Below are 22651 nucleotides of genomic sequence, written 5' to 3' on the forward strand. Positions count from 1 at the left end.
AACAGCTTCTTTGAGGCATTTTTAATACAGATGAAAATACTTACTAAGGCAATTATTGCAAATATTAACTAAAGGATGGAAATGAAAAATATTTTTTTCTCCATTAAACAAACATTTGAAAAATCAGTGTGCTTCATCCATCTTTTCCTGAACTACCCTAATTAGAAACAGTAAAGGGTTGACTTTCAATGGAGAGGCTCAATTGACTAGGTATTTCATGCAATTTTCTTTCAATATTTTATTATCAAATCATGGTAAGTCATGTTTTGCAAAAAATATACCATTATGCAATTTCTCTTTAGTGGCGATTATGTTTAATTATTAATAAAAATAACACAAATGTAAGGCTATCTTTTGACAGCATTCTGGTCTCTTGAAACAATTAAAATGCACCAGGCAATGTCAAATGGTAAGTTAAATCTGATATTAAATGTAGCATTATTTTCCTGCCACCATCTTTCTCTGAGCTAGTGCAATCTTTCTCAAGGCAATAAACTTGTGAATGAGAAGAAGTCAAGTTGCCCTGAAATTATTTTAGCATTCACTCACCTTTGGCTCTCATTACGCATAAACCCGGAAGGGCATTCTTGCACACATTCTCCATTGTGGATAACAAACATTTCAAACTCATTGGGCATGGAAGCAGGCACCTTGGAGCAGAACTCTTTGCTGACACAGCGCCAGCCATAAAAACGGTATGTGTCTGGTGGGCAGGTAGGAACGCAGCGACCCTCATGGTAATAATGGAGGCAGGCCATGCAGGCAGTGTCATTGTCAGGCATCATGCAGCTACCAAGGCATTCTGGGTGGCAACACTCATTGGAATCAGTACAGGCACGCCTTCCACATTCACTTGGACACACTATGAAAGAAAAAGACAGAGAGACAGGACAAATGAATTACTTCAATAATCCAAAAAACACAGTTTAATAAATGTTAGATGAGAAGCCTTATTACTATGGAGCAAAAGAACCTTAGGAATGCTAATTAAGAAAGATCTAGGTTTTGATTAAAAGTGCAAATTGTTATCTCCAGGCTCAAATAAACTAAGCATATCAGCAAATGATTAAAACAAAATACAAAAAAAAAAAAAAGACATTGATATCTATCCTTTTCTGGTACTGTGACCATATAGACTACACTACTTGAGAAGCTGGCAGAGCAACGGAGAGGACTGTTTGCTCAAGGGGTTGCACTGTGCCAGCCTCATTAGTACATTATACACCCTGGACTCAACATACATATATATAAATATTATTAGTGTTGAAGACTATTAGGGGATTTCTTCAAAAACCTCCAACTGCACGTCTCGCCAAAAGGAGATCTTGCTGCTCTAAAGTGATGGGTGAATGCCAAGCTGCTATTTAGCTTCAGGGTTTCCTACTTCTCAGTCTATGCTCTGGCCTCTCAGCTTTTGCAGCTTTCAGTAAGGCCACACTTCCAAAATAAATGAAAGAACCTGTACACAAAGAAACCTTCTCTTCTAAATGTTATGTCTGAAGTGGTGAACTTGGGTCAAGGAGAATGCAAATCAGAATTAACCAATCTAAAATCATTTAAAGAATTAAATTCCTGCTAATGATAAAAAGTAGGAAATGGAGAAATAAATCAACAACATGTGAAGTGCTGTTAGTTAGCACAAGTATCTCAGTGGTCTACTGTGAGCACTCATATGCAATACACACAGAAGATGTGATTTGTGTACAGTCCCAGAATTATTCTAATATATAACTTGACTACAATAAAGCTGCCAAATATAAAACTTAAAAGCATTATTTTACACTTGCACCAGAAATCACAGGTTTATATACCTGTGCTCTAAATGCCAAAAATTGGATAATGTAGCAAAAGGAATCAAGAATGTATCTGTGATGTGGTATGTTTTGTAGAGTATTTGTGGTCTTCTATAACCTTAAAAGAGAGCTAAATAAAGATTACTCCTATAATATTCATACTGTAAATAGTATACACACAAGAGGTCCATAGAACACTTTCTATTATTGTCAAGCACACACAAACTAACTCTCCTCTTCTAATGAGGTTAATATTCTTCAGCAGGATTGTATTTTATTTAGTATAATGCTATTCAGTCTGTTCATCACCCTGGACTTTTCTCATTCCTCACATTTCAAGCCAGAGGGCAATCAAGTTGGTAGAATGATAGAAATTGCATTGAGATGTTGTAAGAAACCATTTACTTTACTGTGATGTCCTAGGTCACACTTCTTATCAAGATGAAGAAACAATAAAAAGCTTTTATAAAAATTGGGTAACTTAAGAGAGGCGGGCAAACAGTCACCAAGGCACTGGTCACTGTACAAACCTAATGAAAAAGTTAATGTCAAAGGTTTTTTTTCTTTTGTTTTGGTAGGAAGGAGAAGAATCTCCTACTAGGCCCACATTATGCAGGATGGGCGTCAATGGTATCATAGCAACTGGATGATGGCACACTGCCCGGCACACTTACGGCTGACCATGAGCCTGCCAAGATAAGGATTTGTATAAGGGAGAGAATATGGGAAATAATAAAAACATGTAACATTCAAATGGTGGTTGAAAAGACACATTTAATTTATGGATATTAGAAAAAGGAAAATTTTAGGGCTGTAAGCCACAAAAAAAAGCAAGCACTAAAATAAGGGTGGGGGTCTGATAAGTGCAAAACTGTTAGATTAACTGCCCTCGCCACCACAAATCTGAAACCTTCATGTAGATAATGTTTTTTTAAGTGTTTAAATTAAAGTATGAGAGAATGACATTATAATTATGGCAAAAATAAGAAGTGGCAACAGCATAACATTTTTACAGAAAGACACCCAGAAACTAAGTAGACTTTCTGAATAACTGAGACCTATAGCATTGCAGGAAAAAAACAACATGTAGTAACAGAGATTCCTTTTTGCACAAAACTAATTGGGTTGGAACAGTTAATATTCCTGGTTAAGTTAAAAGTTATTCCATAATTTATGAAGGAGAAGCATTGCAGACACCACAAAACCTGGAAATACCAAACCATGATGAAGTTTTTTCAGTAAAGTTTAAAATCAAACTCATGATCAGAACATATAATCAAAATGAACCAATGGTAACACCTGGGAGTAAACATTCATCAAGGAGGCAAGCTGAGAAAAAGGAAACAAAAAAAATTCCCCAGGCCTGATAAGGGTGAAAAAATTGCTTTACAGTGAGTGTATTTTGAATAATAATGACAAGACAGTGTGTAACAATCTGAAAAGCATTTGACTCAATCAAGTAGCTGTGTAGCATTAACTATAAAAAGACTTGGGTGACATAATCTACTGACCAACTTTCACAAGACATATACTTAGGACAACCATAGAACCATCCAGGTTCTGAACCTGTTTTTTGCTTTAAAAGGTCCCAAGGAGGTAAAATAAAATTAGCCTTAGGATGGTCCTGTTCAGTCACTGAATGCACAGCCAAGGGACTTTTCTACATTCCACGGTAAGCTTAGTGTTAATGTCACGATACTTGCAGAGAATGGCACAGTTGCCTCTTTCTAAGACAGAACATTTAGGACTATGCAGCTATTTGGGTAATCTTTATACTACAGTCTGAGAACCAGAAGATGATTCTAATATATACTGCATTTTTTTATTAGTGGAGTAAACAACTGAACTCACGAGACATTAGACAGTAAAAACAGCCTTGAACTCTGTAACTAACATACTGTACTGCTGATTTTACAAAATTACTTGACACAGTATTTGTCATGCACCTCTCCTCTTCTGCTACAAGACTTGTGAGTTGTACAAGAGTTGTGTATTGATGGACTTTCCTAACAAGCTCTCAAAGTACACAAAAGTATTTAAACACATTATATACAGTACATAGCCATTATAGGCTTCTCAAAATTAGTGGAATCCATAATAAAACAAAAAATATGTAATTTATGAAGATCATTATAATTAAGATAAATAGTACATTGTGAGGCTGAATTATCTCATTACATATAAAATATATTAAATACCATATCATGCTGGAATGCGGGCAGTGGAAAGGAACATTATATTTTTTTTTTTCCATCAAGTGGAACAGGGCAGAATATCTAGCAAGAACAGTGAGACAGTCAAAGTCTAAGCAGAAAGTACCAGAGCAGGCGGACTGTAGAGTGGATAGGGGCAGAAATGGGAGATATTTACTTGAATTTTTATTCTCTTCACTCACACATTACTATCCATACAATGTATACTAAGCAAAGTGTATGCTGCACTTAGATCACTTAGAACGTTTGGTCATTGAGATTGACCATGTTCAAACAATTTGCATTATTAATTATTATTAATTACAGAATGTAGTCAGATAGTATGGTGCTTACTGAAGATTACATATTGCTTTATCTCAAATTTAGATTTTATTCAAAAAGAAAGTAAAAATTCAGATCTAATGAATCTTAACACAAAACCCATACTACCTGAGTGGACTGCAGGAATTTTAACTAATTCATATCCTTGACAGATTTATGAATATTCATATAAAATAATGACCTGTCTCTTCAATATTGTGAAACTTGTATATTATTTAAAATTTTGTTGCAAAACTTAAAGCTTAACATTCTCAAACAGGCCACAGTGGTGTGGTTTGTTTAATTTAATTTGTGGTATTTGCTTCATTTTGGCACATCATGTTTAGAGCTCACCATTACATACTGTTAAACGCAATAGGATCTTTTCAAAATAAATGGCTTAAAAGACATTCATTCACCACCTTGACTATTTAACCATTTGAGTTTTATACATGCAGTATTACAAAGATAACAGTATTTCATGCTCCAATTCTTTTGACTTACATTTATTTTTTTAACCTAGTATTAATATTTGGCATGAAAGAGGGAATACTGATTAAATAAATACCTAATAATTTATTTACAGGAAATATGCTTGCTCTTTTATGGCATGTTAAAATAAACCAAGAGAGGGCACCATAAGCACACTTAATATAGTCTATATCCTGCTAAATCATTCCTCTGAATTCCTCTGCAGGGTTTAAACCAAACCCCCAACAGCAAGCAAGTGCATGTCATTCCATATAAGTTCGATTAGTGCTGGTCAGCATCGTGCCTCTGACTCTCTCTCTGACTAAAAGTGCCTTTTCATATTTATAGCCATACTGAGAGCAGCCCTATTTCCATTCTTCATTGCTATACACAAAGCTATGCAAAGCACTATATACTTCTACAACAGGAAATTGCCAAACAAGGATGACTCCATTCCCAGAGGAACGACTTGGAAGTCTGTTTCACAAGCTGAAAGCAAAAGAGGGGTCAAACTAAGAGCCAGCGACCTTTAGGTGTGGTGAATTTTGGCAGTTGTAGGGAAAAGGGAAAAAGGCCAACTGACGTCCAAGTTGGCATGAATTTCAACTACTGGAAAGCACTTTGAGGATGCAGGGAAACACAAAATTAGGTTAGGCCCACTTGAGATGGCACCACTACTTTTAATAGTTGTCAACGGAATAAAATTAAATAAAAAGGCATATCACCAGGAAATACATTTATCTGAAATGCCGCTTCTTTTTTAAGTGCCAGAACAAAACTGCCTCAAACAAAGCAACTCAAAAAAAGACAGGATGTTTCACTGATAAACGCAATGAGACAACACCAATTATAGAAATCAAGCAGAAACTTTTGTTTCTTAAATGCTCTACATATTTAAAAACATAACAAACACAAGTGACATTTTCTGTATGTTTATATATAGGTTATTTAATCCTCTCATCTGTTTTCTCGGTTGGGAGTACTGAAGGCAGATACATTATATACCAGTGGGAACCAAATCGGGATGGGATGGTATAGGATAGTAGACCACCATAGGATGGACACACACACACACACACACACACACACACACACCTGTGCACGCCTCCTCCACTTCTTAGTCCTGTTCAGAAGCAGGGCAGAAGTAATAATTGGGTTAATACTGAACAGACTCCGACTAAATATAAATTGTAATTTGTGTTAAATTTTCAATTTCACACATAGAAATTCAAATTAACTATTTTGTATACTAGCCTTCTAATAAAAAAAAATTTAACCTCCTTTGTAATATTGTAAGTTTTATCTTTTGTTTAATGTTACTCAATGTTTGTAGCTTATTTAATAAATAATTTAAAAAAAAAAAAAAAAGACAACAGCATTGCTACGGCATTTAAATCCAAAGGTTAGGATGCTGAAAGGTAACCTGATGATTCATGTTGGCAGTGATAAAATGCTTTGTATATTGTATGTTATGTGCTTTTACTCAATGTAGTAAACACATTATGGTTTAAACGTTTGGGGACACCTAGACATTTTCATGTTTTTGACAGAAATTCATTCCATTTTATCTAGATACCATTAAATTGGTTAAGAAACCTCCCTGGCATTACTAGTGTGTATAATGGTCATTACTGCTTGAAATGACTGATTATCATCTTATTATTCACATATGACTGCAAACCCCCTTCTTCAGCAGCAATTCCTTCAAGTGTCCTAACAGTAATCTCCCTTAGCTTATCCTTAATTAGTCATGTTTACATGCTAATTGATTATTAAAGAAACTTTTCTAATGGTATTAGCACAGTTAAAACCTATTAATCTGTTCAATTGTGATACGAGGTGCTTGCATCTCTGAATTTCAGTTCTGGGTTCAAAAATGGTCAAAATGCAGACTGAAGCCTATTCCATGGGACAGATTGCCAAGGAACTGAAGATTTCATACAAAAGTTTCTATTGCTATCTTCAGAGAAGATGGCAAACATGACTTAACCATTATAGAAAAAGAGGGTGAAGGCCAAGACATACAACTGCATAAGAGGATAAGGACATCTGAGTTTGTAGTTTAAAAAACAAATGCCTTACTGGTCCCTCAGTTGATGACTTCTTTAAATACATGCCAAATACCAGTGTTTTAAGAAAAATGTGAAAAGACGATTCTGCAATGCACACTAGCAATGGCATAGCTATATTTTAAAATCTATTTTTTGGTGTCTTCATAAAAAGGGATCAATTTCTATCAAAAACAAAAATTTCTGGGTGACCTCAAACTTTTGACCAGTACTGTATATTGGCTTAAATTATAAATATAGGAATCGGAGTCAAAAGTTTTGTGTACCGTCTCCATAGCCCTGTTCAAAAGCAACAATTAATTTAACTTGCAGACTGTAGGGATGTGAGAGGAACTCATTTGGGGAGAAGTGAATAAACTGGGACTGAACCAAGGTCCCTGTAAATGTGAGAAAGCAATGATAATTAATGTGCCACCATAGCAGCTAAAAGTAATCTACCCAAAATAAAAATGCACATACAGTACCTTCAAAATACTGTAGTAATTAGCAGTATGATCAGTTATCCCACATATGTTGGCTTGAAAAAGGTAAAATTCCCTACTGCTATAATCTTTCACACTAAACGTGCTAAACACTACAAGAGTGTGCAGCTCCTTCTTTTAACCTAATAAAGATAAAAACAATCTCTTTCAACAAAAAGATCAAGCTATGCATTCAAAGGCAAAAAAACACAAACATTGTTAATGAGAAGAGGTAGTCCACTCATCTACAGAGAAAGAAGGAATCTTCATTTCAGCCCACCTATTGTGAAACACAAAATTACAGAGTAACACAACCTTAATTTTTAAAAAGTTTGTTCTGACAGCCTGTGCTTCTGATTTATTTCCTCCATTTAAGCAACAGGGGAAAATCAACAATGCAGTCTAAAGGCATTGGCAGAAATTCCAACAATCCCATCAGAGGAACAGTGAGCGCACAATTCGATGTGCAAGGCAGCAAAGTTGCAGTTGTTGCCTTTTGGTAAAGAAAAAAAAAAAGCTAGTATAAAATATTTGCCAACTGGTGGTGAAGGTCAAGCTCTACTATCTTTCAAAAAGAGGAGAAAAATTGTCTTTTTGTGATGAACATAAAAGTCAGTCCTGTAAAGTCCTACAAGATACAGAAAATGTAAAACAGCTAAATTAAAAAATACTGTTATTTGGCCTGTTCAACTGAAAATGCAAAGCAATTAACATTACATAGCCATACTAATGTCTCTCTTAGCCATTTCCTGACCACTGATGAATACTTACAGCCTAATGAGAATTGCTACTTTACAATTTGTGTCCTGACACCACAACAGATTTATAGAGTAAGGGAAGCAACAATCATTATATGTGAGATACATCGACTTACACAGGGAACGTGATCTTAGGCAGATGTTTGTCTGTTCTCCAATAAAAGAATGGGGAAACACAGAACAGTGCATGCAAAACATAGGTTGCTTTCTATTTTATTGCCAATATCACTAGTATTTTTAAAAAGCACCGATTCCTTTAGCAATAAAATTATTGCTTTTTATAGTATATGGCCTGAGAATATTCGTATTCGCAGCTTAACTTTCCATTACAATTTAAGATAAAAAAGCAATTTCTTTACTAGTACAATATTCACATCTTTTAGGCTGCTGGAAAGAAAGATGGCCTCAAGGGAAGCAACCCAAGGTCATTTTTAAAACTGCTTCAAGGTGTATGGCTTTCAAGAAAGAAAAACATAATATGCCTACCTAACAGCTATCTCTTAAAGAAAACATTAAGTCCAAGGTACAAAGCTTCACCAGAACATGACACCACTAGGTTTATAAATCTAAGCTTCTCTAAGGTCTGTCAGAGTGCAAAAACAGAACAAGTGTTCTATCAATAGTGGTTGTGAGAATGGCGTATGAATTAAAAACATTCATAGGAAGAGTAAACATCTTCATGTAACAGGCATTTTGTAAGATGCTGACACTGACCATCTTGCAAGATCAAATGACTACAAAATACCTGTCAAAACAAGAAACCATTATCGCTGTCCCAATCTTGGGAACTATTAAAGTGGTGGCTCTACCACTTTGCAACCACCACAGACACTACATTCTAAAATAGAAAATGAATCACAATATGAACTTCATATGTTTTTTTTCCTCTAATATTTTACGACTAAGGTAAAACCAATGTGATTTAGAGTGCAACAAACCATAATCAGAGCAACAAAGAAGCAAAGCTTCTTCAGGTACTTGCATCAGGACTCATAGAGAGACCAGTCATAACTGGCAAATGATGAAAAGCAGCTAGCATAAACAAAAGAAATCTCTATATTCAGTAAGCTAAGGGATACAAGATAAAACTACTAATCAAATCAAACTGTATTTGTCACAGACAAAATATACATGCAGTACACTATGCAGTGAAATGCTTAGTTGCTCAAGTCCTAAAATACTAAAATAAATGAAATTTCCTTAAAATATACACTTTGCCTAGTATCCATAATACAGATGTCATAAAAGAAAATGAAATCCTTTTTATAATTGCAAGCTGTCATATTTTTTTCTGTAATGTACCTATCTGAAACAAGGCTTAACAAAAAAAAAAAAAAAAAAATTCACCATTTCTCCAACAAAACAAAAAAATATATACCTATATATATTCTAACCAAATCAATTCCATCAAATAAAATTAATACTGGCTATTAAAAACCGCTTAAATGTAAATATAAATGTACTTACAGGTTTTAATAATTTTTAATCATTAACTGCGCTCAAGCTTTTTTTGCTGTTAAAATTTACATTTACTATATTTATAAAGGTGTGTTTTTTCTTCAGTGTATCAGCTAGACAATTGTAATTTTTAAAGAGCAATTATTAAATATGGATTACCAGTTTAATTATGTAGTACTTATTTCTTACCAAAGCGTATACTGTGTGACAAACAGAAAAAAATAAAAAATCCAGCACAAATGTTTAAAAAGCTGCAAATGTATCAAATGTTCATAAGTTAATTGTTTACCAAAATGAAACAAGACTAACAGGTTTATAAGTAAAAGATACATTTTGTTGTTTAACTAACATGCCTATTTTTTACTAAGCAGCAACTTCAAATACTTCTTTATATTGTCTTTTTACAATTAAAAATGTATGTTGTTGCACTTAAAACAATCTTGCTGTCTAAACTGAAATGGTGTCCATTTTAACTTAAAGGACAAAATAAAAAAGGTCTATATTCATTAAAGTAGTTTTTCTTGTTGTTTGTCTAATATCAAAGGATGAATTCTCTGATTCTGTTTTCTCAATTTATTACTCAACTCTCATTAATGCAAATGCTAAACTTTTTGTTTACACTGCAGTAAGTTTGCTGCAAAAACGAAAACACCATGTACAGGCAACTCAACTACTGTAATACCTTATGCAATGGAGCACAACAACTAAATTACTATAAAGCTTAGTAAAGAAGGGGGTTAAAAAGATCAGTTTCTTTGATTGGCCATTTAACCATCACTGATCGAGTATCTTTTAGTGGAAATTGGCTGATTTTGATTGGCAGCCAATCGATCAGAGCATCCCTTGTCTAATAAAAATGAATAATTCATAAATAATACAAATATTTATAAAGATGACTTAAATATGTTAACACAAGAGAATTAAAGATAAAGTATCATGTATTTCTACATACTTTCCTTATTTAATATGCGGATGGACTGTGGGAAAAACCTCCTCCTCAGTCTCTGAACTGGACTTTATTACCCTTTTAGGCTTTAACTGTTCCCTCTAGCGATGTACACTACTTCTTCTGAAGATTAAATATTGTGGTGCCTTTATTAAAGAATACAATATTAACCAATAGCTTAAGAAGGAAGTCAGTTGTGGGTCTCTTGATGAATACATTTCCATCTAATGTGGAACAAACACATAACTTTCCTAATGTACAGCTGTGGCTTTCTCAGTAAAATATGGCAGGCCATCATTTTTTCATATGAAATAAAATAGAAGAATCATGTCCTGTTGAAAAAATGTATGTTTTCCTTATTCAAAATGTGAAGTTGTTATTTTTGTAGAGTCAAATCTACCAGAGCAAAATTGCTCAAAATAGTCTTTTAGATACAGTCATATGAAAAAGTTTGGGAAACCCTCTCAGCCTGCATAATAATTTACTTTCAACAAAAAAGATAACAGTGGTATGTCTTTAATTTCCTAGGAACATCCGAGTATTGGGGTGTTTTCCGAACAAAGATTTTTACTGAAGCAGTATTTAGTTGTATGAAATTAAATCAAATGTGAAAAACTGGCTGTGCAAAAATTTGGGTTCCCTTGTAATTTTGCTGATTTGAATGCATGTAACTGCTCAATACCGATTACTTGCAACACCAAATTGGTTGGATTAGCTCGTTAAGCCTTGAACTTCATAGACAAGTGTGTCGAATCATGAGAAAAGGGATTTAAGGTGGTCAATTGCAAGCTGTGCTTCCCTTTGACTCTCCTCTGAAGAGTGACAGCATGGGATCCTCAAAGCACTCTTAAAAGATCTGAAAACAAAGATTGTTCAGTATCATGGTTTAGGGGAAGGCTACAAAAAGCTCTCTCAGAGGTTTAAACTGTCAGTTTCAACTGTAAGGAATTTAATCAGGAAATGGAAGGCCACAGGCACAGTTGCTGTTAAACCCAGGTCTCGCAGGCCAAGAAAAATACAAGAGCGGCATATGCGCAGGATTGTGAGAATGGTTACAGACAACCCACAGATCACCTCCAAAGACCTGCAAGAACATCTTGCTGTAGATGGTGTATCTGTACATCTTTCTACAATTGAGCGCAATTTGCACAAAGAACATCTGTAAGGCAGGGTGATGACAACGAAGCCCTTTCTGCACTCACACCACAAACAGTCACTTGTTGTATGCAAATGTTCATTTAGACAAGCCAGATTCATTTTGGAACAAAGTGCTTTGGACTGATGAGACAAAAATTGAGTCATTTGGTTATAACAAAAGGCGCTTTGCATGGCGGAAGAACAACACCGCATTCCAAGAAAAACACCTGCTACCTACTGTCAAATTTGGTGGAGGTTCCGTCATGCTGTGGGGCTGTGTGGCTAGTTCAGGGACTGGGGCCCTTGTTAAAGTCGAGGGTCGAATCAATTCAACCCAGTATCAACAAATTCTTCAGGATAATGTTCAAGCATCAATCACAAAGTTGAAGTTACGCAGGGGTTTTATATTCCAACAAGACAATGACCCAAATCACAGTTTGAAATCTAAGGCATTCATGCAGAGGGAGAAGTACAATGATGATTTGGATGATTTGAAGCAGGCTGTCCACGCTCGGCAGTCATCAAATTGAACTGAACTGGAGATATTTTGTATGGAAGAATGGTCAAAAATACCTCTATCCAGAATCCAGAAACTCATCAAAGGCTATAGGCGTCGTCTAGAGGCTGTTATTTGCAAAAGGAGGCTCAGCTAAGTATTGATGTAATATCTCTGTTGGGGTGCCCAAATTTATGCACCTGTCTTAATTTTGTTATCCATATTACTAACCGAGAATGATAAACCGGATATGGACGCAGGTACATGGCATTACCATGGACGCAGGAGACATAGTGCGCAGGTGCCGACAGCTCAACTAACGGAAATACGAAATAAAGCAAACCCGAGATAGTACGGAGGGCGCATGCGCCTACAACGACTACCACATGAAACACACACACGGCACCGGAGGTATAATATTAGCTCAACTAACGTAAATAAGCGCCTACAACGCGTCACGGCTCAAAAACAAAGGAGCCCAACTAATGTAAATAAGAAATGAGGCAACGCGCCCATAGGTAATGACACAGCCACACAAAAAAGAGGATTCAGCCCCCCGTCCCAGAGTGAAACGGGAAAAAGTACAGAGTCCACAAAGGTCCACCATACACAGCATAATAGTACGGAAGGCGCGAGTTAGTACGAAAGCTGAAGGCGCCTACAACGCGTAATAAGAATAAACGAACGTTCTGTTTTAAACGTACGTCATCCTCACACGTCCAAACTGTAATAAGAATAAACAAACGCTCCGTATTGAACGTGCGTCATCCTCACACGTCCAAACTATACAGCATAAGTGAATCACATTACAGTGATGCATTATTAACAGTACAACCACAGAAACCGCTCCGTATTAACAGTAAGTGCAAATATTCATATTACTAACGGTAAACAACGGAGAACTAATGGAGTCACGATCACGGCTCCAAAACTATACAGCTCCACTAACGGAGCTACAAACACGAGCCCGCATGGACAAAAACAATAGACGTCGGTGCCTACAACGCGCGTCTGAAACCGCGGAAGCAAAACTGTCTCGGCTCCAAAACCAAACAGCTCGACTAACGGAGCTACAAACATATCTCATACACTCATCAATGTATTTCGGGTTACCCAACACCGGGGGTAGGCGAGCGAAGCGAGCAGGAGGCGGAGCCCCCTTGTGATGCATATTGCATGTTTTCTGTTAATCCAATAAATTTAGTGCCTCTGCTGAAATACTACTGCTTCCATAAGGCATTTCATATATTAAAAGGAAGTGGCTACTTTGAAAGCTCAGCCAATGATAAACAAAAATCCAAAGAATTAAGAGGGGTTCCCAAACGTTTTCATATGACTGTATATATAGTGGTATTATATATCTATACTGACTGATAATTCATTTTTGAATTATACATACAAGCCATCTCTTCCTCCCCAGAGTATGTATGGATATATATATATATATATACACACACACACTTCCTTTCAATACAAAGTCTATCTAAATTCTACCCAGTACTAGATGCCCATAGGTGTGACTAAACAACAGTCTCCTTTGGCCAGCTGTTTGGTTTCGTCTCCTCACTGGACACTTACTGAGAAAATGACAAAATAAATAATTCTACTTATACAAGGAACAAAAATAAGTCATTTTTGTAGTGAACCTAAAATTCTGAGTGGGATTTTTTGACCTCTTTCTAGCCCATTCTGGATCTTTCCGCCATCTACAGAAATGACTCTCTTATAGGCAGGGGACAAACAAGCATGAAAGCCACTGCCCAGTTAGTAATCCCCATCAACAGTACTTGTGACAAAACTCAGACTCAAAATTAATGGGAATATAAAAAAAGATTGATACTTTTAGGAAAAAAATAACTTTAGGTATATTTATCAAGCACTTAATTGTCATTCTTTTTTAATGAATAAGAACATTGTTCCAAATTTATAGAAAATGAAAAACCTCCTGGCTTAGTAGCAAGAAGTATATTAACTTCATCCCAGCAAAGGGTACAAGCTAGAGGGATGTCAATCACAGGACACACCACACAACCTGAAATTAGACTCTCCAATAAGCCTAGCAGTAAGTGCTCACACATCCCAAAAAGCAAATATGAAAATGAGGGGAGGTGGTCGGTTTAAAACTGAAGACAAGTGGACAAGATGTCAGGCCTAACAAATCTAATAAATTAGAGATATAAGAGCGGTCGGTTTAAAACTGAAGACAAGTGGACAAGATGTCAGGCCTAACAAATCTAATAAATTAGAGATATAAGAGCAAAATGACCATACTTTAAACATGTTACATTCAAGTAAAATTGCATATGTATATATTGCAGTAATTTGCTGCCTAGTTTTGTAAATTGCTTTTTCCTTCCTTGAATCCTGTTTTAAATCTGTGTAGAGAGATCTTTTTATTTTTATCTTCCTGGAGACAGAAGCTCTCTCTCTCTCTTCTTCTTTTAAGGTTACATAAGGCCTGCACAGTGGTCACAAAGCTGTACTATAAAGAGAAATTACAGGACATGAAAAGACAGCAGGCAAGCCCACAGTTTCGAGAACAAAAACATATTAGAAAGCTATTCATTCTCTAACCAGGGACGGGAAGGATGGCAAGCTGGGAAATGATCATATTACTGTTAATGCTGGGATTTCACATTTTTATGTGCTACTCTTATTGACAGTCTGCCTAAACTACTTGGCAAAGAGGGCTTTTGCTTGAGAAGCTAAAATTCCAGACATTTCTTTTTGTAACAGAGTATTACTCTGCCCCAAAAAACTGCATCACAGTTCAACCTGGCATTAAATAAACACGTAAAATGGTGCTGAATTAACGCCCAGTACACGGAAAGCTGTAAATACGACTTTAAGCTGCCTTACATGAACACAAAGCTATTTTTAACACAATTATTTGCACAGAGTGCAAAAAGGGCAACCGTCTTTTTTAATTCTGAGCTCCCATTTACCAGTTAGGTCTGGAAATTCCATTTGTGTTTGACTCCTGAGCAAACAAGGCTTGCATATCACACTTGAAGCAATTAACAGAATCAATGTGATGCTGCATCTGAAGCTGCCAATATCTGAGACTGGCAGAGCTGACTTGGCATGTCGTCTCCATCTATTCAAGGTGGCCACACATCCATGCAGCACTCAGTACTGATGCAGTTGGCTGAGAGGATTGAGGCAGTTTCTGCACAAAAGCCCAGATCACAGTGAGTAAGCAGACAGGCCTAGGCCATGTGATTTTGGATCAGTTTGTGATTCTTGATGGAAATCATGTGACTGGGCACCCCCTCCCATGCCTTCTTCACCAAGTCTGTCACTCTCTCTCTCTTATACACACACAAACAGCTCTGACCTGACAGACAGACACTGAAATCTTAGAGCTTGTGTTTTCTACTGCTTCTCAGTAACAAGTGGCTGCCTGCATCTTAATAAGGCCATACCGGTGTGGGCTCTAGGTACTTCCCATGACAGCATAAGCAATCCGCTTTGGCTAAGAGGACTCAATGGCCAGCAATTTGACTTATTTATTCATTCTTGATTAAAACAGACAACTGTTCTCTTTGACTGATAAAAGGGAAAAAGAGGCCCTGCTGGAGCACTGTGAGGGTGTGGGTAAGTGCTTGAAGGCATCTGTCTAGTGTAAAGCCAAACAATGTTTAATCAAGCACTTAAAGCTTTGTGACTCAAGGTATTTACACAGAGCAAGGCTTCATAAAATTCTTGTTCCCTAAAAGGCCCTCTCCCTATGTAATGAAATAAGAGGAAAATGGGGGGTGGGGGTGGGGGTAAGGGCGGGGGAATGTGAACAACTCGCAAACATGCACACATAAAAAGTTCCATCAAACCGCATAAAGGACAGAAAACAGCCTTGCCATGACAATCCAATGCATATGTTAACAAAAAACAGTGACTAAAAATTCTTATAGCAACAGATGACTCATTATATATATGTATGGCTAAATGTAGTAACAGGAACACAGAGTTCTGACATTTTATATTTAATTAAAAAAATTATCCATCCATTCAGTCACTGCCAGTTATTTCTTTACAGGACCAAAACCAAAATCTATCCTCACAGCACCATATCTGGCAGAAGACAGAAACTGACCCTGGACTAGATGTCTCTTCATCCATGAGAGACTGATACACACAGAGGAACTATTTGGAAATGTAAATTAATCTTCAGCACAAAATGCCATAAAGAGTGTTTTTAATTAGAATGAATTATATACAAAATCAGTAGAGAATTAAGCTTCAGTAAATGTTAAAATAGGTAGTTATAATAAAAAATAAATCATTCTCATACAAACACCCAGTGTACCCTTCAAGTAGCCATTCCTGTTTGTGTATTGCTGCTTTCTCTTATGAGAAAAAGTACCTTGTCCCCTTTAATCAAATGAACAACAACAGACAAAAATAGGCTTTGAAAAACTGGTGCATGAATGAATACATTGTAACCTAATATTCCATTCAAGAAAACAAAAACAAAGCAAACACAAAGAGCATCTTAAAAGGAAAAGGGACATAGTATTTGAGTGAACAACAAAAACACTGGTACATGATTACTACTTTTTTTGTTGGTAAAAGTAAGTTTTATTTACACAGTACAAAATACAATCCACAAAGCAACTCTGTCTTGTTGAAAGTGCATACCAATTCAATTATGCTTGCTTTAAATCAGGTCTACTAAGCTACTGAGAGATAAAATAGTGGCTGTTTAGTAAGATTGCAGGCCATGATACAGTAAATACATCAGAGAAGGTACTAGACCAAACAAGAGTTTTGTGTGTTTACAGAATAAATTGAAAGACACTCCACGGGAAAGTATTGATCGGTCAATGAATCTGTAATGTTCATCACTGGGATATGGGGAGCAGAGGGTGTGTCCAGATGGAATTCCACACAGACAAAGGGAGAATATGCAAAATTCACTCGAAATGCACAGTGTCCAAGATGGGAGCTGGACCCATTTTACTACTTATTCAAAACCAAAGAAAGTGAAAGATATGAAAACGGCTAAACTGAATTAACAGTGACTGGCAAATAGCACCAAACTTTTGAAGTGACTCTGAAGACATTTAGCATGCAGAAAAGTGGTGAGATATGCTGTAGTTGGCAGACAGAAAAGAAATGACTGCATGTTTATTTAGAAGAATAGAAATACTATCCTTAATGTCCTTAAAATTTAAGATTTTATACATTTTACGCAAGTGCATTTGGCATAATCTGACTGAAAGTGCACAGGAATATCTAACATTCATCTCTTGGCACACATTCAGGTTTAAAAAGCAACATCAAATAATTGCTTGCTCTCATAAGCAGAGCTATCAAATTCAAATATTAAGTCACTTTTAGAAATGTTAATAGGCCAGTTATACACATAAAACATTAGGAAATTGTAAAGGAATTTAAATGAACAGTACAATGAATTTCCCCTTGGGATTAATAAAGTATCTATCTATCTATCTATCTATCTATCTATCTACAAACTGGACTGAATGCATCTGCAAGGGACCTTCAGCACTTCAATAGTCACCTTATGAAGAACTCTGAGGTGGGGGTGAAATTTTTTTATTTTTAATTTGTAATTTACTTTTAAGAACTGTATAATAAAGTATATTAATAAAAACTGATTTAAAGGTACTGCGGTGGGTTGGCACCCTGCCGGGGATTGGTTCCTGCCTTGTGCCCTGTGTTGGCTGGGATTGGCTCCAGCAGACCCCCGTGACCCTGTGTTCGGATTCAGCGGATTGGAAAATGGATGGATGGATGGATGGATGGATGGATGGATTTAAAGGTGTGCACATTTTTTAAAAAAGCACCCACTTCTAAACATTAAGAAAACAGACTGAATTTACATTATGAAATGGGTGTTTATATTTTTTAAAGAGTGAAGGACAACAAATAATTTAACAAATCTAAAAACAAGACAGATACAATATGCATGGTGATGGGAGGTTATTAAATAAAAAAACAAAATAAAATAAAAATCATGTCTCAGAAATACAATACGAATGCCAAAAGAATGTTATGTCAAATGGTGGAGAGGTAAAAGTTTCTTCTTTAAAAAAAATTTCAAAAATGTATTGCAGTTCATTTAAAGTTAAGAGGAAATCTTACTTTATATATACTTAAAAAACTGTCATCTGAAATCAAATGTTTGACATAAAAACGCAATTGCAAATAGGACATCCTTATACTACAAGACTGACTAACTTGCCTTCCTCACTAGTTTTCTTTTTGTCTCTTCATCTCACCTATTTTATTCAAACAGAGGAAAATTAATTTTAAAAAGTGTTTACTTAAACATGTTCTGAAATGTCTTTATATAATGTTAATTTATAATAATACCATTAATTTACGTAATAGCATGTTATTGTAACTCACTTTGCTAAAAATGTAAGCTGTTTATTTGATGGAGAAGCTTACTACTGACAACATATGTGAAGTAAACATATACTTGTTTTCATTTTCACATTAATCTTTTTATGGTGGATCAATATCCATTCAACTCAGATGCAGAATCTACTATAATTTATGATAGTATCACAAGACGACACACTTAAATGGCTACATTTTCATCCTCTGATAACAGGGCACCAGATCTGTATACAGATAGTTGAGGCCCAATTTGTGATATCAAAATAAAAACATTAATGAAAGAAGGCTACAGCATGCTAATTATATTACAAAGGACACAAAAAAAAGCACTTCATACCTGAATGATGCTTCAGCATTGATGGTATTTCTGACAAAAATTAGGATAACTCTATAATGATTTTATCAGGTACAATTATAAATAAAATGCAATACACGAAATAGGCCTCATACGAGCTAAAAAAAATCTATATAATATGCCTAATCTGGATCTGTTGAGGGAATGTAGACTGTATCACAGCTCTTCTTTCAAACATGGTTTTATGCATAGAATTAGAAAGAGGACAGAGAGAGGTTAGGAGCATGCACTGATACAGTGCATTGCCGTACCAACCACATGACAAACCAACTCAGGATCCCAGATTAGGACCTGAGTGCAGCCATGCAATGGGTGACACCTCGGCACCACACTAGTTCAGATGGAATGGAACCAATCTGAGATTTTTTTTTATGGTGGCTGAAGTGCCAATTCTGCCACCAACCCCCAGGTTCTCCCTGCAGGTTGGAGGGCCTACATGCAAGGCTGGATGCAGATTAACGTCATACCCAGGACAGATAGAATTAGAAAGCATAAAGAGAAAATACTTGGAGGCTTCAACTTAACATAAAAAGACAACATATATATGGCATAAATGCATGCATAGCTGAACAATAAAGCAGACAGACCTGAAGATCCATGCAAACCTTTTCTTTATTTTAATGGTGCAAGTGGTATTCTATCCTTCTGTCCTATAGATGGATACCTACATATTCTTATTTGTAAACATACACACTTATTATTATTGATACAGTCGAATACATTAAGTGACAATATTTTAGGAACACCTGCTCTTTACAAGCACTTTACTGCTGAGACAATAACAGCATCATGTAGGCAGACAACATTACTTTAGGCAATAGATCATGTGAGTGTTCAGTACAGGAACAGGCAAGAATACACAATTATGGTACTCTGTAGATGACATAAGAGCAGGTTCAGATGGATAACAGCAGTAACCCTGCGGGAATTTTAATGCAATATCACTACAATGGCAGTACTGAGAATTATACCTCACCTAAAAACATCATGCCAATTGTAAGGATGAGGTTGGAAATTGATTATTAACGAAAAAGGGGTGAAGTTGGGCACAAAAAAAAGACAGACAAGCAACAGTAGTTGAGTAAAAACACTTGTTGCATGAGGTAAATCAGAATGCACAACCTCTCACAGATGGCGGTGTGGCAGCCAACACTGCCATTAACTTACATTTTTGTAGGGGAAAACAAGAAAAGACAGTAGTAGTATGCTAAGATGACACAAAGGAAAATTGCGTTGCCTGACAAATGTCATATCCTACTGATGCAAGTAGATAGGTTCACCAAGATATGGTGCAAACTTCCAGAGTACATGGATCCACTCTGCTAAAATTAAACAGTTGATAAAACTTAAATAACTTGTAAATGCCAAAGTATATCTGAAAACTACTGACCAAATAAGAATCCTGTAACAATAAAATGTTCAGTTAATTAACATTACAAATATCATCACATGGTGCAAGCTATGAAACAACATTAGACAGAAAGCCCAGTAAATTCACAGCCACACAGTCAATGGCACAGGGGTAGTTTAGCCCTGGATATCCATAGAATTTAATTGATCTTACAGCATACACCTTTAGAGCTAGCAGAAAAATAGAAAACACTATCTGCAGAGAAAACCTAATTTGATGTGTGACCAGAACTAAAAGGCACTACAAACTGCAGCTGAACTTGGGAACCATTTTATCAAAACAGCAGTGGTGTTGTAGTGTATCAAAATTCACATTCTAATTAAATAAACTAAATGTACAATCAAAAGTGACAAAAGTTAATAATAAAAGTTCAGAAAAGGCTGCACACACAAAAATATATAAAACAGTAGTTACAGGTGTTTCCAACTGTCTTTCCTGTCATATCTATAATCCACTGGAAAGGCCAACTGCACAGATGTTCAAAACTCATTTCTGAAACTACAGGTGACCTTTTGATTTTATTCCAATTGGTATCTTTAATGGCCTAACATCCTCAATTAAGTTTAAATCATTGCTTAATATGCTGCATTGCTTTTTTTCCTTTTTATTTCTGTATTTAACCTGTTAGTGAAACTCCTAGGTCATGTATAAGTACGGTTCACATTTTTAAAAACTATGAACTTTAATGTCTGAGCACTCTGTCTACTGCAAAACGCACCCATGGTAACCGACACCTTTAAAGAAAATTGAGGCAAAATCGCAGGAGGGCTCAACAAAAAATAAATGAACATAATTGATTGTGTATTATGATACGTTTTCCTGAACTTCATTGGAAAACAATGCACAAATTGTTGAACATTTCTCAATTCACGGGCTGAGCTGCGACTATTTGGACATACGATAGCTGCAAGAATCTGGTAAAGGAATCGGTTGGACTGAAAACCAGTAGGAACCTTATCGACAACCAAACCGTAACGTGCGTGTGCATGCGCAAGCAGAGTTACATAAAACATACGTAGCTCCGTTCCGACACCACGAAGACTCCATCCCGGGATTTTCAAGGAGCGCAAACGACGAATAACTCATACTCGGCTATAATTCCTCATATCAGAACCCCATGATAGTGGACCCCGCGGATTGAGGTCAGGGCGCCACGTACCCAAATGGCGGGCAGTGGCCCGATTCCGGGACTGGTAAACATCGTCGTCTCACGGACACACGGCGCAGACAGGCATGCAAAGGATTCCGCGTGAGAGCAAGCGGGTCTGTCTGAGCGCGAGTTAAAGAATCTCACTCCATCACTGCGCACATGATTATTGTAACTGGCTGTCTATCTGGTGCATCTTGAAAACACAAGCACTGCGAAGAACAAGTGGAAATCTGTCAGCACTCTTCGCTGTTGTGATCGTCGAGAGGTTTCCTGCCCATCCCAAAATTTATTAGAACCAAGTGAACAGTTACACCCGTAATAAAAGATCTTTTAATAAACGAATGAAGACAATCGTCTCACAAGGTCACGGTCAAGACAAATACGAGAAACGAAAGATGCAAAACACTTTCGACTGGGCCACCGCTCCCGTTTAAATGGAAAACGTAACGATGGAGTGTAAGGTGAATGTATATATTAACATTATTTAATGTAACTAAAAACTTAGTTTTGCGTTTCACTTCACAGCGAAAATCTTAAAGCGCACCCGAAAATTAATGCATTCGTAGGCAGGAACAATTTTGTCCATCAACGATATAAACGCATCAATAAAACGGCAAATCGTTAGTGCTCCATTGCCCGTTTCATTTCAAGAAACATATTAACCTAATTCAGTTAACAAGCTGAGTTACGAAGAAGACAGGTACTAAAAACGAATCGCAAGATTTGCACCTGGAAACCCCAAATATTGTAAGGCGAACTGCAAAACAGGATTACCTAAAGTAATTTTGTTAGAAATCCGCGTCATTTATGTAGCATTTCATTAAACAAAGCGAACTGCCAAGTTATGCGTCTCCTATACCAAGGATTCATGTCTGATAAACACAGGCAATTTTAAGGGTACACTAAGAGCACTGGTAATCATGCCCTGCGTACCTGCAAGCACGCCTTTCATTTTTGTGTAACCACTTTATAACGGCTTTTTGATAACAGTACGAGTGCCTTAATTTGTTTCCAAGTTGCTGTCGTTCCGAAAGCTTCGAGCATTATACGCTTTCTTGATTAATGGAGCGAGTACACCGTCTGTCGAACTCCACTAACGGGTTAAAGTACGACTTTGCATTTATTTTGGAGGATTGATTTTGCATAAGATAATTGATTCTGGAGATCTACACTCACAGCTTGTAAATGTACACATCTGGATATTTTATTATTTCTCCTCGATTATTTCGAGCTCCCGAGTTTACTTCTTATTGCAGTAAACATATTA

General features: G+C 36.3%; 1 protein-coding gene across 1 annotated transcript in view; it reads right to left on the reverse strand.

Annotated features, from left to right (window-relative positions):
• igf1ra (insulin-like growth factor 1a receptor) overlaps positions 1-22651 on the reverse strand; it is a 443425-nt gene that overhangs the window by 95919 nt on the left and 324855 nt on the right. The window contains exon 3 of the mRNA XM_028822633.2: positions 550-862. Within this exon, the coding sequence (XP_028678466.1) occupies positions 550-862 (313 nt within the window). The remainder of the gene's footprint in view (positions 1-549; positions 863-22651) is intronic.

This window comes from Erpetoichthys calabaricus, chromosome 17, assembly GCF_900747795.2.
Source record: "Erpetoichthys calabaricus chromosome 17, fErpCal1.3, whole genome shotgun sequence".
NCBI lineage: Eukaryota > Metazoa > Chordata > Cladistia > Polypteriformes > Polypteridae > Erpetoichthys > Erpetoichthys calabaricus.